The 15,983-nt window shown below is 51.0% G+C and overlaps 1 protein-coding gene across 1 annotated transcript in view; it reads right to left on the reverse strand.

The window, feature by feature from the left end:
- Positions 1–284: 284 nt before the first annotated feature.
- Positions 285–15,983, reverse strand: part of BNC1 (basonuclin 1) — a 29,161-nt gene continuing 13,462 nt past the window's right edge. Inside the window, exons 2-5 of the mRNA XM_047086534.1 lie at positions 11,682–11,781; positions 10,175–10,410; positions 6,202–8,030; positions 285–969 (exon numbers count right to left, since the gene is read on the reverse strand). Of these exons, the coding sequence (XP_046942490.1) occupies positions 285–969; positions 6,202–8,030; positions 10,175–10,410; positions 11,682–11,781 (2,850 nt within the window). The remainder of the gene's footprint in view (positions 970–6,201; positions 8,031–10,174; positions 10,411–11,681; positions 11,782–15,983) is intronic.

Raw genomic sequence — 15,983 nt, forward strand, 5'->3', positions numbered from 1 at the left:
ACAAACGTGGGGAAAACGGTGTTTCTGCCAGTTTTTGCCAGGTCAGGGAAAAGCCTCTTGGGCCACGACAGAGAACAGGGCCTTAGCGCGGCCCCAGTGCTGACTTCCTCCGAGGCTGGTTTTTTGCGCATCCTGCTGTAGCAAGACGGTGAAGTCAACTCAAAGCCTTTTTGCCTGGCTTGCCCCAAGTGGTGTTAAACAAAACCAGAGACGATTCTTTGGACTACCTTATTCCTGAATTCTGATCCGCACACGTGTCCTCGCACACCTGCTCCGCCCTCTTGTTACTGCAGGTGACCCGGGGAGGCGGCCAGGCTCTTGTGCAGGTTGGGATTCTGGCTGTGTCTGTTCCGGCTGCGGACAGATGAGAACATGGTGTTGCAGCCCGGAACTTTGCATTTGTGGAGCTGGCGGAGGTGCACAGTTTTGTAGTGAGCCCTGAAGGTCCCTTTGTTACTGTACGTCTTTTGGCAGAGGTGACAAGTTATGGGCAGCCCAGAAGGCAGGCTGGCAAGGCTCTGGTCGGCCTTCTCCATCAGGACACAGATGGGGTACTCATCTTCCCCGGGGACAAGGCTCGGCCCGTTACAGTCCTCATCACTGTCCTCCATGAGCACGGTGCCTTCCTCGCTCGCCCCGTCTGAGTCCCAAGAGGAATGGCTGCTGTTCTCAGACTTCATGCTCGAGGTAGTACTCAAATCCAAGATGGTGCCCTCGCTCGGCGGACCAGAGCTGTAGCTCTCCAGGCCGGCACTGTGGACTTGGGTTATTGGGTAAACCAGACTGCTCATCCGACTCGTTCCCTTGAAGATGACAGATGTCTGGGGGGCCTGCTGGGTGAAAGCCACATCCCGATAGGTCTCCTTGGCCACATCTTTCAGAAGGTAGGCTGCATGGAAATGGTCTTCGGTGCTCTCCAGTGCCTCTTGGCTCAACACTTTTTGGTGGAGACTTAGGTTTGAACTGTGTCTACAAGAGGGAACATATGGTTAGCAATAGGTCGGGCTGTTGTAAGAAACAGTCAACATTCCAAGTGGAGACACGAGCTGGATACCGCAAAACGCTCGTGGCACGGAAGAAGCGACGATAAGGGGAGAGGGGTGAAATGCAGGTCTAGTGGATGCTGGCCCAAGGCTGTCCACCACCCGTCAGAAGTTAGCATTGAGGAGGAAAGCGGATAGTCTGGAGTCTGGGAATACACAGCCCTTCTTAACTTCTTAACTTCGTGATGGACACGGACCTTCCTGGACCTCATCTAGAGAGAATGCCTAGACTACTTTGATCAGGTCAAGTCACCTGGGACCCTGCAACCAGGGGACCCCAGAGAAAACTGGTCCCAATAAGGAATTAAGTGGAGCACTTTGTTTCAAAAAAAAATTTTTTTTTTTAAGGTTTATTTATTTTTGAGAGACAGAGAGAGACAGAGCACAAGCAGGGGAGGGGCAGAGAGAGAGGGAGACACACACATACACACAGAATCCAAAGCAGGCTCCAGGCTCCGATCTGTCAGCACACAGCCTGACATGGGGCTTGAACTCACAAACCTTAAGATCGTGACCTGAGCTGAAACCGGGAGTCGGTTGCTTAACTGACTGAGCCATCCAAGTGCCCCTTGAGCAACCTTTTTTTTAGTGTTTATTTATTTTTGGGAGACAGAGAGAGACAGAGCACAAGCAGGGGAAGGGCAGAGAGAGGGAGACACAGAATCTGAAGCAGGCTCCAGGCTCCGAGCTGTCAGCACAGAGCCCGACGTGGGGCTTGAACTCACGGACCGCAAGATCATGACCTGAGCCGAAGTCAGAGGCTTAACTGACTGAACCACCAGGCACCCCACGTGGAGGGCTTTATTTCAGAGAAACCAAGAAATATCTTCTAGAGCTGTACTGTCCGGTACAATAGCTTGCTCATTCGTGACCACGGAGGCCCTGAAACGTGGCTGCGACATACACAGAAATGACAAGATTTCGGATAGACCGAATGAAACAAAATACATTGTTAAAGTTCACGTCACCTGAGCTTCTCATACTTTAACGTGCCCACTAGAAAATTTCCAATTTTCTGGGTGGCTGGCATCATGGTCTATGGCATTAACACACCTGTCAAGTGCTCACACAGGTGAGCAAACCTGATTGGCTAGAAATTGTGTGTTCTAGCCAGAGAGAGAGAGAGAGAGAGAGAGAGAGAGAGAGAGAGACAGACAGAGGGAGGGAGGGAGGGAGGGAGGGAGAGAACGCTAAGTTCGGTTCATATTTGCAACGTTTCACTATAAGCCAGACAGGAGTTTTGCAAGTACAGCATTGAACACACTACCAGCCTTCTACCCAATGATTATTCCTGAAGGGCAGACAATGAGTATCCATTTATGACACATGCTTACTCACACAATATCATTTAGACATAACTTGTCAATCAATGGTGGCCTCGCTCACAGATCCCCTGCTAACTTCTGGCTGGCAGAAACAGTCCTGACTGCAAGGGGTACCATCTTACAGGTGACAGGAAAATGGTTCCAAGTGGAAAAGAGCCTCCCCCACCAGGACAGACGAGAACGTGTGCCAGGCCCACGCTGGGAAAAACGCACGGTCCCCTCCGCAAATAGCTAGGAACTGAATTTTCTCTTCGAAACCTCCAAAGACGTGGTGGTGGGGGTGGTGGGGAAATGGGTGGAAATTGCATCCCATTTCAAGGAAAGTGTAAAATCTGCTCTTCGACTCCTCCCTCGTATCCCTCGCACGTTCTTTTTCTGGACGTCCTCAGCACCGCAGTCTCGGATCGCCTTGCCAACTGCACTGCTGCCCTGTGATTATGTCAGCGTGCTGGGCTGAAGGGGCAGGTATGTGTCGGCAGAAAACCAGACATTAGATTGACACGTACGTCCCGGGACGCGAGAGTGGTTAGAAAAAAGTCAGACAGACACGCTCGCTGGAACTTTGCACGGGAAGGTCCCTGCCGTGACGAGGCCAAGCTGTCAGCCTGAGCACCCCCAGGAACACCGAGAGTGAACGTGTGGGATCCTCCAACCTGCTCGTTAAGCCTTCCTGGGGTGCCACGTGCCCTTAAACCAGTCACTACCACAAACGCAAAACCCACTGGCCCGTGTGCCAGCTTCCTGCTTCCAGGATTGCTAATGCTGTGCCTGCTGGCTGTGTGCGTACACGCGTGTGTGCGTGCACGCGTGCGTGTGTGTCTTCCCCGACACTTCCATCCCTATCCTCCTCCCTCGTCCTCCCCGGTTTCTGCCTCCGTAGACTAGTGGTTCTCAGAGTGTGGTCTGGGCACCCCTAGTGGTCGTGAGACCCTTTCAGGGGTACCCTGAAGTCGAAACTCATTTCATGAGGACACGAAGACATGATCTGTGATGACATGATTTGTCTTTTTCACTGTCGTCCCTTCCCGAGCGTACTGTGGTTTTCCGGGGGCTACGTGACATGTGGTCTTGGAACAGGTTGAATGCAGAAGCTGATGTAAGAAGGCAGCTATTTTCTGCTAAGCCAGACGTTACAGAGATTTGCAGAAACGTAAAAACAAAACCAGTCTTCTCGTTGAGCTTTTGTTTTGGAAAACGGGCTTATTTTTCATTAAATGCTATGTGTATTACTTTAAGGGATGAAATATTGATTTTTTTTTCAGTTTTAATCTCTAATGCAGTAAACACTGATACTTATAAACCCAACTAGACCACCCAACTGACGGCTCTTGAGGGCCCTCAGGTTTTAAGAATTTGTGAAGGGGTTCTGAGACCAAACCGACTGAGAGCTGCTGCTTTAGTCATGCCCCTTCTTCCAGGAAGCTTTCCCTAACTTCTCAGAGTCCAGTAGGTACCTCCACTATGTGCCCACAGCAGTCTGTATCTCTCACATGATAGCGGCCACCACATTCAGCTGAAATTGCCTATTTACTGGTCTGTCTCCTCCGTGGGCCTTTGTGAGCAGTGACTGTGTCCACAGCACCTGACAGAAAGTTCTTGAATATATATATATATATATATATATATATATATACACACACATACACACACACACACACACACACACACACACTTGGCTAAAGAAGCATCTAGGGTGCTATTACAGTCCCTTCCTGAGGGACCCTAGTGACTGCTGCTGGCAGTGGCTCTAAGAAGGGAAGAAAATTATCCTGACAACAGAGTTCTCATCTCTGACCCCCAGAAGAGGGGGATGGCCCCAGGCCTGCCCACAAAGCTCCTTTTAAAATGGTGCCACTTCGGGGGCTCCCGAGTGGCTCAGTCATTTAAACGTCCAGCTCTTGATTTTGGCTCGGGTCATGATCCCACGGTGTGTGAGATCGAGCCCGCATCAGTCTCTGCACTGACACTGTGGAGCCCGCTTGGGTCTCTCTCTCTCTCTCTCTGTCTGACCCTCCCCTCCGCTCGCTCTCTCTCTCTCTCTCAAAATAAATAAATAAACATTAAAAAAATGAGAGAAAACGTGCCATTTTAATCAGACTCTAGGCAAAATGCCTTCCTAGTTCCAGACCACTAAAATCACGAGTTGAAATTTAGAATTCAAGATGCCTTCCTGTGGTGGGGGAGGGGGCCTTCTAATTTGGTGGGCGCTGTGGGCCAGAACGCTGTCATAAATATCAAGGATAATCTGCCTGATAGAGCTATCTCTTCTTCAACAGAACAGCCTTGTCATGAACAAAGCCTCCTGTTGGAGGATGAAGGAAAAGGGCACGTTCTCCAGTCAGGGGATCCTGGTGGTTTGGTTCAACATGCCAGCGAGAGAAAACAGGAATTTTAACTCCTACCACCCTTGCTCTCTTCCCCTCGCTCCAGGCGAGTATGTTCTTACGAGCCCGCTCCAGGAACTTGTGGGCAGTACCTGTACCTTCCCCCTCTTCAGGAAATCAGGTGTTACGCTTTGGACGAAGGTAGCTAGCGGGGATGCTGAATTGCTTCAAGTCAGGCTTGTCTGAGCAAATGCAACACGGTTAATATTCTGCGAACCCTCTAGCATTTATCATATGGCATTTCATCAGAGAGCTAGTCTTTTCCTTAAAGCCTCCTGGGGTCACCTCCTGGTTATGCACAAGCTTCCCTTCACAGGCTGGGGAGGAAGGTGGCCCGAGGGGTGGTTATGGGACTCAAGTTCCTGAAGAAAAGCATACACAAGGCAGCAATGCCCGTGCTGTGTCCCGGAGTGATGAGAGGCGCTCTGTACCTGGGCGCTTTGCAAACAGGTTGACGCTGTGTTGTGCTTCACAACACCCAGTACCCAGTGACTCTTGCTTTTCAACCAACATCACAAACCCCGAAGGAACCTGCTAAGTGTCTTTGTTCTTTGATATCTTAATGATTAAAAAATCTTCAGGGTGCCTGGTGGCTCAGTCGGTGAAGCGTCAGACTCTTGATTTCGGCTCAGGTCATGATCTCACGGTTCACGACTTCGATCGAGCCCCGTGTCGCTTGGGGTTCTCTCTCTCCCTCTCTGTCTGCCCCTTCCCCGCCGCTGCGTGCCCTCCCTCTCTCAAAATAAATAAACTGAAAAAAATAATTTAAAAACCTTCAATCAAGCAGCTATTCTTTTTTTTGAACGTAGCTGGTTAAATAGACATAAAAGAAAATATTTCATCCGGTGGGCTTCATATCATAAAATGAAAAGCAGACAAGTTTGGGGGAAGTTACACTGAGGATTGTAACGCCCCTCCCCACCACTGCCTCATGTGAGACCAGCTCACGATTCCTTACCCCCAACCCTTTGGGCCAGATGTGTTTCTGAATTCAGAGTTGCTTAGACTTTAGAAAGGCAGAATCATTGCATACACTGTAATATTTTGTTCATGTCCCCATAATGAATCCATTAGTATTTCTGCATGGAACATAGAATAAGAAAATCCACGCGTAGAGAGATTAAAAAAAAAATAAGATTAGCAACAGGCTCATGTCATTTCAGATCAGGTTTTGTGGCCAAGGGTGTTTAGATTTGGAACTGAGAATTCGGGAATGCGGATCCGTAGAACAGTGTTTCTCAAACCGTGGTCCTTGGAACAGCAGGAGCGGTAGTCCCCTGGGAACTCAGAAACGCAAACTCTCGGCCCCCCCCCCCCCCGCCCCCTGACCTGCTGAAGCAGAAATTCAACAGGCAGGGCTCAGAAGTATGTGTGTCTAGGTGACTCAGACGCATTGTAGAGCTTAAGAATCGGTGCCTTGGGAGACACGATTACCGACGGGTGTCTTACCTGTCTCTGCTCCTGCGCGAGGGGAAGGTGGCGTTACAACCTTCCACTGTGCACACGTGGGTTTCCCTGGCGTGCATGTTCTTGTGGTGCATTTTCACGCCGCAGGCGTTCTTAAAGGTCTTCTTGCAGACGTCGCACTGGAAGCGGTTTTCTTCCTTCTGCCGGCCGAGTGCACGCTGACCCGCGACGTCCGGCTCTTTAGACTCTTCGAAACAAGGAAAAGCCATCCCCCTGCTGGACAGAGCGCCCAAGAGCCCGCCGGCCAGCAGGTGCTGCTGCAGTCTGATGTAGTCCGGAAAGGGCACGCAGGGCTCCGTCCCGGGTGTGAGGTGAAGCTCACGGCCGCCGTCGTCCGGCCCCCTCGGCACCACGGGCTCCTGCTTAGCCTCGCTCTCCGTGCGCTGCGGGGCCTGCTCGGGGCTTCTGCTGATGGCTCCGCCGGCCTTCATCCCCGAGTCTCCGCGGCAGCCCGTCTCTCCTCCTGACTGCGTGTCCTGGTCCCCGGGGGCTCTGTCCGACTGAGGACTGCAGGCCTCCGGCTCATCCCCGCGGGCCACCCGCGGGGGCACGTCTTCATCCGAGCTGAGCGCCTGCCTCTTCTCGTTGGCGATTCCCACGGTCTCCTTCTCGATTTTGATGGGCATACTGGACTTCCGGGATTTCTTCTTGGGGAGGGCATCAAGCGGCCCCTCGTTCGACACCAGCTGTTCCGGGATGGAAGAGGACAGGAGAGGCAGAGAAGGCAGCACCCCGGGCGTGTTCGCCAGCTCGGCCGGAGTGGCCGGGCTGCGGTAGAAAGGCAGGACCGGCTGGACCGTCTTTAGGTTGGGGAAAAGCACCCCGTTTTGCCCAAGGCTGGGGAAGGCCGGCTGGCCCCCGGAAGCCTCCCCCGCACCGAAGCCGGCCAGGGGCCTGTAGTCGGCAGAGCTCACCGTGAAGGCCGGGCGTTCATAGCCGTCCGAGGCGGCCAGGTTCAGGCTGCTGCGCAGGTCTTTGTCCCTGTTGTTCCTGTTCATGGGCATGTGCAGCCGGGGGTTGGGGTTGGCGCTGTGGCGGTTCCGGCTCCTGAGGGAGCTGAAGACCATGTTACAGCCCTCGATGGTGCACTTGTGCTTGATCTTCAGGTGGACGGCGTTGTAGTGGATCTTGAGCGTGCCCTTGTCGTAGAAGGTCTTCTCACAGGCCGTGCAGAACACCCGGCCCTTCTTCGCGCCCAGGCTGGTCCTCTCGGGCTTCGCTTTGGCCTCGGGGGACAGCTGTGTCCTTTCGAGTTTCGTGACGATGTTGTACGGGCTGGAGTCACTCAGATGGGCGTTGTCTTCCTTTTTCGTCACCGAATCCGGGCAGTTTAGACACTGCTCTCTTTCCACCTGAAATGGTGTGGAGCTGGAGGTCACGAAGCCACTGCCGGGGAAGGGTCCGTGGATGTCCTGCTTGGGGTCCTGACTTTGGTCCTGACCCTGCTCCAGCACGTACTGCTCGGGCAGGGACCCTACGAGTGTGGGAGGCACAGGGTTGAAGAACTGGAAAGGCAGCATGAAGGTCATGTTGTTGATGAGGTTCTCAAAGGGGTGCAGGCTGCTGGGGTTCCCCTTGTCCGCAGGAGCGGCGAGGCCGGCACCCCTGTGGCTGCAGCCCTCGATGAAGGCCCTGATGTCCACGTTCGCCGTGGACGGCGGGATGATGACGGACCGCTCTTCTTTCTCCTGAATTGCCATGAGCTCCACGATGGACTTGGTCTCCCCAAAACGAAGGAACTGCTGCAAGGTGGCCACCTCCTCCTCGCTGGTCATGATGCTCCAGTGGTCCAGCACCTTTCCCGACGCATCCTGAGCCGGAATTAAAAAGCGCAATTAATTTTACTGCTCCTCGCCTTCTTCTCTAGAAGGAGTCGCGCGGTCAGGGCCCCCACGAGCACCGCAGGGCGCCCTGGCGCATACTGGAAAACGAAAACGAAACGCCCCCCCGGACGAGCACGGGGCTCGCGGAGTCCGCCCCCCCTCCCCCGTACTCTCCTAGGCCAGAGACTCTGTGAAGAAAATAACCTGCACCAATTATAAGCGGTGGTCCAGAAGAGAGAAATAAAATTATATTACTCAAGCCTAAGGGAAATTAAGTGATTATTTTCCATCTTACTTCCAACCAATTGGTTGTCTGGCATTAGGCATAATAATTCCCCCCCCCCCGCCCAAAATTAAAATATGTATCATTTGAACAACAGTAACTTCTTTATCTAAAAAGTATAGACAGAGCAATCAGGCCTAGCACAGCTCAAGTATTTATTTTGCTGCGAGTTTAATAATCTTCCCAAGCAACTCACATCAGAAAGCAAATGAACCTGTATTGATCCACTGGCCGTGTTTGCAAAGCAGAGATTTAATTACACTGGAGTGTTGGAGATCTTTCAAACTCTAGCAAGGCCTAACTTTTCCCAAAACTACAATAAATATTTTATCACAGAACATGTATTTGATGGCCTACTGAGATCTTTCACAATGCATGTAAGAGTTCTGAAGATGATGAGGGATGTAACATCATAAATTTTTGATGTACTAGAGGTTCAAGGTAATTGATTCCATATTTTTAATCCTAACACTAGAAAGCAAGATTATTAGGATCATTAAATATTGATCTATGTCATAATGTAAGATCATAATGCTACTCTACATAAAAGGTTGCTTTGAGCCTGCTGGGGGTCCTGCATCCAAGGTGAGCAAATATGCCTTCAGAGGAATATTGTGGGCGTCGGGGTTAGAAAGAAACGGGCTCAAATCCTGGGTTGGCCACGTATGACCTGAGTGGCTTTGGCCACGATTCAGAGGCACTTGGAGCCTCTGGCTTTTCAGCTGGAAAATGGGGATAATTGACCTGCCTTGTGAGATTTTACCAGAAGAAGGTCCAGGTCGATAAATGGTTGTAAGTGTTCGTGTTAATGACACGGCCTACCTGGAGGAGACTGAAGCGAATGTCCGTTTCAGGGAAATTGTGACATTTCCTAGGGTGGATGTCAAAGCAAGAAAATGTCAAAGCAAGAAAAAAGCTGCAGCTGTGTCAGATGTCAGAGAAATGCTACCATTCGTACCAGGAAAGATGTCCTTTGCTTGCAGATGTGACACGTGAGGCCTACCTCCACGACCTGGTCGAGGAGGAGGTAAGACTACTCTGCAAAATAACGGAAAGGAAGAAGGGGAGGAGGGCACGGCACAGCCGAGAGATGAGAACACGTGCGGGGGCCGGAAGGGAGTCCAGGAGCGAGAGAACGAGCGGGAGCCGGAAGGCAGACACATCCCAGGAGGGTGGAGCCCGGGAAGGAAGACCAGAAGTGGGGCAGCATGAAGCCGTAACTGTCCGCCGTGTGGTTCTGGAACTCCCATTCTCCCCCACCCACACCCTCAGTAAAATCTGGCACAGGCAGGGCCTCGCGTCAGTAGGTGGCTTGGGGACAGTAACGTGGGGCAAGCGCTTCATTGCAGGAGGGCCGGCTCGGTGGAATCTGAGTCACAGAACATGCAATTGCTCCCACGTCCGGAAGTTTCACGGGTATCTGGGGGAAAGCACTGCGTTTTCCCCAGAACACGAGGTGGGGGCTTAAGCCGTTAGAAAAAATTTTTAAAAAGATTTTTTTAAGTTTATTATCATTATTTTTTATTTTGGGAGGGACAGAGACAGCATGAGCAGGGGAGGGGCAGAGACAGAGGAAGAGAACAGAGAATCCCGAGCAGACTCCACACTGTCAGTGCAGAGCCCAGCGTGGGCTTGAACTCCCGAAACCATGAGATCGTGACCTGAGCTGAAACCAAGAGTCAGGTGTCAGATGCTTAACCAACTGAGCCACCCAGGCACCCCGGGAAAAATATTTAAGGGAATGATGCCCACCAATGACTGGAGCACTACAGGCGACCGGGTTCCATCATTTACTGGAACATGGATTCGAGACGACGTTCCAGGAGAACCATGGCCACGCTCACCATACCTGTAGCACATATCCACGGATATAATCCTGAAGGGTCCAGTCCAGGGCATGGAGAATCTGGAGCACCTCATCTTGCTTCAACACACTGAAGAGCCGGTCCAGTAGGATTTTCAGGCGAACAGGGATGGCCTGGGTCCCGTACAGCATGAGGCTGCTGATGTCAAACACCACATTGGACTGGACAATCTCCACCTGGCTTGTGGGATACACGGGAGGGATCCTCAGCTTGCTTAGAGCTGAAAAATCAAATTGAAGAAAAGAAAGTCCATTTGTAAAGATCCTACTTCTAAGAGAAACACGGAGAAGGTGGTAGGCTAGTGTGAGCTCTCAGGTATGTGTTTCAACAGAAAAAAACCAGTAATATGCAAATGTTAACAATCTTTTTTTTTTTTAAGTTATTTTGAGGGAGAGAGAGAGTGCGTGAGCAGGGGAGGGGCAGAGAGAAAGAGGGAGGGAGAGAATCCCAAGCAGGCTCTGTGCTGTTAGCATGGAGCCCGACGTGGGGCTCAAACTCACGAACTATGAGATAATGACCTGAGCCGAAATTAAGAGCTGGACACTTAACCGACTGAGCCACACAGGCGCCTTTGATTAACCATCTTAAGAGCTATCAGGCTCTAAATTATTCACAAGAACTTCTAAAATAAAACGGCCCGGCTTGAGATTCTTTTTTCTTCCCTGTGGCATCCCTAAGGAGTAAGAAATAGCCCCACGTAGGACAGATGCAAGGACAAGGAGTGAAGACAAATGCAGCAGGTGCATAATCAAAAGACAGAAAAATCAGGAAGAACAGGGTCTGCCGGTGAAGATCGGACGGATCTGGGTTCGTGCCCTCGTCTGTCATCAGGCTCTGCCTTGTCGTGCAAGTCATCAGGCTCTGCCGATTTAAGCCACCGAAATCTATGCCGTCCAATGTGACGGTCATCAGGCACGCACGGCTGCTTAAATTTATTACGTGTTTAACTTTACTGAATTATTTTTACCTTATTCAACTATTTCATTCATTAAATTCAACCAAACTGGAAATGGAGTCCTTCAGCCACACCAGTCGCGTTGCAAGTACTCACCAGCTGCACAGGGCTGGTGTGGGGTTCTGGGGTTTGGCAAACTGAAATACAGGACGCCCAGTTACACACGAACGTGGATTTCACGTAAACAGTGACTGAGTGGGATACGTTTATACGAAAAATATTCACGGGGACACAGTTAAGCTTAAGTTGTTGTGTCTCTGAAATTCACACTTAACCGAGCATTCTGGGTTGTATCTGGCAACCCTGGAGGCCGTTGCATGAGCTGCTGTCGCTGCAGAATGACCCAGCACACCCCTCGCGCAGGGTCGTTCAGGTTCAAAGGGATCGTACGCAAAGCTCCTGGCCTGTTAGCCAGAGATCGGGGCCACACACAAGGGTTCGCCGTCTGGGAAGGCATTTAACGTTCGCCGTTCCCAAACCGCTCTAGGTTATTCCGAGGGGGCACGACAGGCCACGGGAAGAGGACACATAGTTACCGTGGGCCACCCATCCGTGTCTGCACTGCTCACACTGGCGGTGGTTGATCTTCCCCGGCTTGAAACTCTGGCAGCTACAGTTGAGAGTGCAGCCGATGGCCTGCGGGAGAGAACACAGGCCCACGGGGAGCGTGAGTGACCCACGCAGGGCTTTGCCGAACACCACGCGGTCGGTCCTCCGTTCAGTGACATGCGCCGAGCAGCGTGTGCCCGCCGTGTCCCAGACCCAGGCGGGTACGCGGTGCCCCGGGAAGACGAGCAGCGGCCCGGGAGGCGGGGAACACGTCACCAGCTGCTCTGCCTGCGACAATGGGCCGGGAACCAGTTCCGTGAGAGGAGAGCGCGGGCTGGGAGGGGACACCTTGCTTGTTACTAAGAGCACGGGAGGGGTGAACGGTCCTGTTTTCGCCAGTCTCTATGTTGACCAAAGCAGTCGCCCCGGACGGTGACGCAGGGGCCGCCCTGGATGATCTGAAAGAGTGTGATCTGAATGGAGAATTGTCCAAATGTGGACGTGGTTACCCCCCAACGTGTGGGAGAGGCTAAAAGTCCACCCAGATGGTGGACACGATGCGGCCAACCACACTGAGGACGACTCCCTGATTCTACCCTCTGGGCTGTGTGGCTCACAGCCCTGTGCACACGCCCAGCTGCACGTTCAAGTGCTGCGCGTGGGTGGGGGTGCCCGGTGTGCAGACACACGGCTGAAAGAGAAGACAGGGAGGTTCTTGTCAGCTAAGTTCTAGTATTAAGAACAAGCTTCCCATATATTTCTAAGATGAATTCCTCAAAAGGGGATAGAGGCCTGAAGAATATAACGTTATTACTAAAGAGAGAAAGCTCTCACAGGAGCCCCGACACGGAGGCTCCGGGGAATAGCTGCTGGGCGGAATCCGCACGATTCCGGAGAGCCCTGAACCTGGGGAGCGCGTGTGTGCATTTGGGGGGTTCCTCCATCTTCCAATTGAGGGGCTATGCGGTGCCGTATGGGGACAGGGAAGGGTAGACTCCATCCCAGGACTCGGGAAACTCAGCGTGAAGAGTGTATATCTAGTCTTCACTTAAAAATCAGTTGCTGCCGGGATTGTAGAAACGGTACAGCCACTTTGGAAAGCAGTCTGACGGTTCTTCCGGAAGTGAAACACGGGGTTCCCATATGACCCAGCAGTCCCACCCCTAGGCACATGCCCAAGAGAAATGAAAAGACAGGCCCACATAAAACCTGGTGCCTGAATGTTCACAGCATCATAATACTTATAGTGGCCCAAAAGCAGAGACAACCCCAATGTCCGTCAACTGATGAATGGGTACACGATGGAGTATTATTAGGCCATGGAAAGGAACAAGGTGCTGCCGGGTGCTACAGCACACAGGGAAAGATGCTAAGTGGAACAAACCAAGGACAAAACGTCACAGGTTGCAGGATTCCATTTACACGAAATATCAAGATGAGGCCAATCTCCTGACGTTACCAGGGGCTGTGCAGGTGGGGAGGAGGGGCGGTTAATGGGTGGCTGGCGGGGGGGGAGATATTATTCTTTTTGCTTGTTCTCGTCTTTTTATTTATTTTATTTTATATGTTTTTAAAAGTTTATTTATTTTGAGAGAGAGAGCGGGGAAGGGGCAGAGAGAGAGGGAGGGAGAGAATCCCGAGCAGACTCTGTGATGTCAGCAAAGAGCCTGACGTGGGGCTCGATCTCATGAATCGTGACATCATGACCCAAGCTGATATCAAGAGTCAGAAGCTTAACTGATGGAGCCACCCAGTCACCCCTATTCTGATCTTTTTAAAAATAGCTTTTTTTTTTAAATTACAATTTTTTTTTTTGTTAATGTTTTTATTTATTTTTGAGACAGAGAGAGACAGGGCATGAGCGGGGGAGGGGCAGAGAGAGAGGGAGACACAGAATCTGAAGCAGGCTCCAGGTTCTGAGCTGTCAGCACAGAGCCTGACGGGGGGCTCGAACCCACGTACCGTGAGATCATGACCTTAGCCGAAGTGGGACGCTCAACGGACCGAGCCACCCAGGCGCCCCAAAACACAGCTTTAAGTTGAGACAGAATTCTACAATTCACCCACTTAGAATGCAAAATCTGTGATTTCTAGCACGTGCACAGTTGTGCCAACATCATGATCTGATTTCGGAACGTCTCCATCACCCCCAGAAGGAATCCTGCATATAACTTGACGGTGGACATACGTATTCACTTCTATTTCTTCCGGGCACATTCCTAGGAGTGGAATTGCTGGGTTACCATGTAGTAATTCTGCTTAACTTTTTAAGAAGCTGTCAAGTGGTTTTTCAAAGTGGCTGCACCACTCTGTATCCCCACCAGTGATGTATGAGGGATCCGATGTCTCCACAACCCCAACACTTGTTGTCTGTCTTTTTCTGTAACAGCCATCCCACTGGGTATGAAGTAGTCTCTTACTGTGGTTTTAATTCGTATTTCCTTGACGGCTAATGCCATTCAGCATCTTTTCAGCAGCTCATTGCCCATTTAGTTGTAGATCCTCCCTAGGGACACATCTATTCGGATCCTTTGCTCATTTTTCAATTGGGTTGTCTTTTAGTATTGAGTTGTAAGAGTTCTTTATATACTCTTGGTACAAGTCCCTGAACAGGTTATGACTTGCAAATATTTCCTCCCACCCGTGGATTATCTTCTCACGTCCCTCATGGTGTTCTTTGAAGCACAGATGTTTTAAATTTTGACCAGCGATGGGGAGCCTGGGTGGCTCAGTCGGCTGAGTGCCTGACTTCGGCTCAGGTCACAATCTCGGTTCATGAGTTCAAGCCCTGTATCGGGTTCTCTGCGGACAGCTCGGAGCCTGGAACCTGCTTCAGATTCTATGTCTCCCTCTCTCTCTGCCCACCCCCCCCACTCATGCTCTCTCTCTCTCTCTCAAAAATAAACATTGAAAAAAAAATTTTTTTTTTAATTTTGGCCAAGTTGCTTTTTCAAGGTGAAGGAGATGTTCTAAAATTACATAGTAGTGATGCTTGCACATCTTTGGGGAACATAGTGGAACCACTCCATTGTATACTTTATAAGGGTAAATTTTATGGTAAGTAAATTGTCTTAATAAAAATATTACTGAAGAAACGAGGCCACTACACTCCCATTAGAATGGCCAAAGTCCAGAACACTGACAATACCAGATGCTCACGAGGAGAGCAACAGAGACGCTCACTCACTGCTGGTGGGAATGCAAAATGGTGCAGCCACTCTGGAAGACGGTCTGGTGGCTTCCTACCAAGCCAAACGTACCCTCACCGTCTGACCCAGAAATTCTGTTCCCTGGAGCTGAAAGCGTACATCCACACGAAAACCTGCACGTGGATGTTTTACAGCAGCTTTAGTCATCACTGCCAAGACTTGGAAACACCAAGATGTCCTTCAGGGGGTGAATGGATAAGTGAACTACGGTCCATCCAGACAACGGAATGTTGTTCAGTGCTAAAAAGACACAAGTTGTATCAAGCCACGAAGAGACACAGAGGAACCTTAAATACATATTGCTAAGGGAGAGAAGGCAGTCTGAAGAGGCCACCCACTATGTGATTCCAGCTACATGAACCTTCTGGAAAAGGCGAAACTATGGAGGCAGTAAAAAGCTCCGTGCTTGACCGGGGTTAGGTGAGGGCAGGGGGCTGTGAACAGGCAGGACACGGAGGATATTTGGGCAATGACAATACTCCGTGCGATATACTATAATGACGGATATGTGTCATTATACTCTTGCCTGAACCCAGAGGGGGTACACCACCAAGAGTGGATTCTAACATAAACTGTGGTCTCTGGGTGATAATGACATGTCAAAGTGGGTTCATCAATTGTCACAAATGTACCCTCCGGTGGGGGATGTGGATAAGGAGGGGGTCACTGTCCATGTGCGGGGCCAGGGGGTATATGGGAAATCTCTGTACTTTCAATTTTGCTGTGAACCTGTAAGTGTTCTAAAAAATAAAGTCTTATTTTTGTATTAAAAATTTTTTTTAGAGGTGCCTGGGTGGCTCAGGCGGTTGGGCGTCCGACTTCAGCTCGGGTCATGATCTCGCGGTCCATGAGGTTGAGCCCCGCGTTGGGCTCTGTGCTGACAGCTCAGAGCCTGGAGCCTGCTTCGGGTTCTGTGTCTCCCTCTGTCTCTCTATACCTCCCCCGCTTGCACTCTGTCTCTCTCAAAAATAAATAAACATTTAAGAGAGAGAGTCTCAAAAATAAACATTTGAGAGAGAGAGAGAGCGCGCGCGCACGCATGCACCAGTGGGGGAAGGGCAGAGAGAGAGGGAGACACGG

This window comes from Lynx rufus, unplaced genomic scaffold (genome assembly GCF_022079265.1).
Source record: "Lynx rufus isolate CCGP_SWC_20201006 ecotype Redwood Valley unplaced genomic scaffold, mLynRuf1.p SCAF_21, whole genome shotgun sequence".
Taxonomy (NCBI): Eukaryota; Metazoa; Chordata; class Mammalia; order Carnivora; family Felidae; genus Lynx; species Lynx rufus.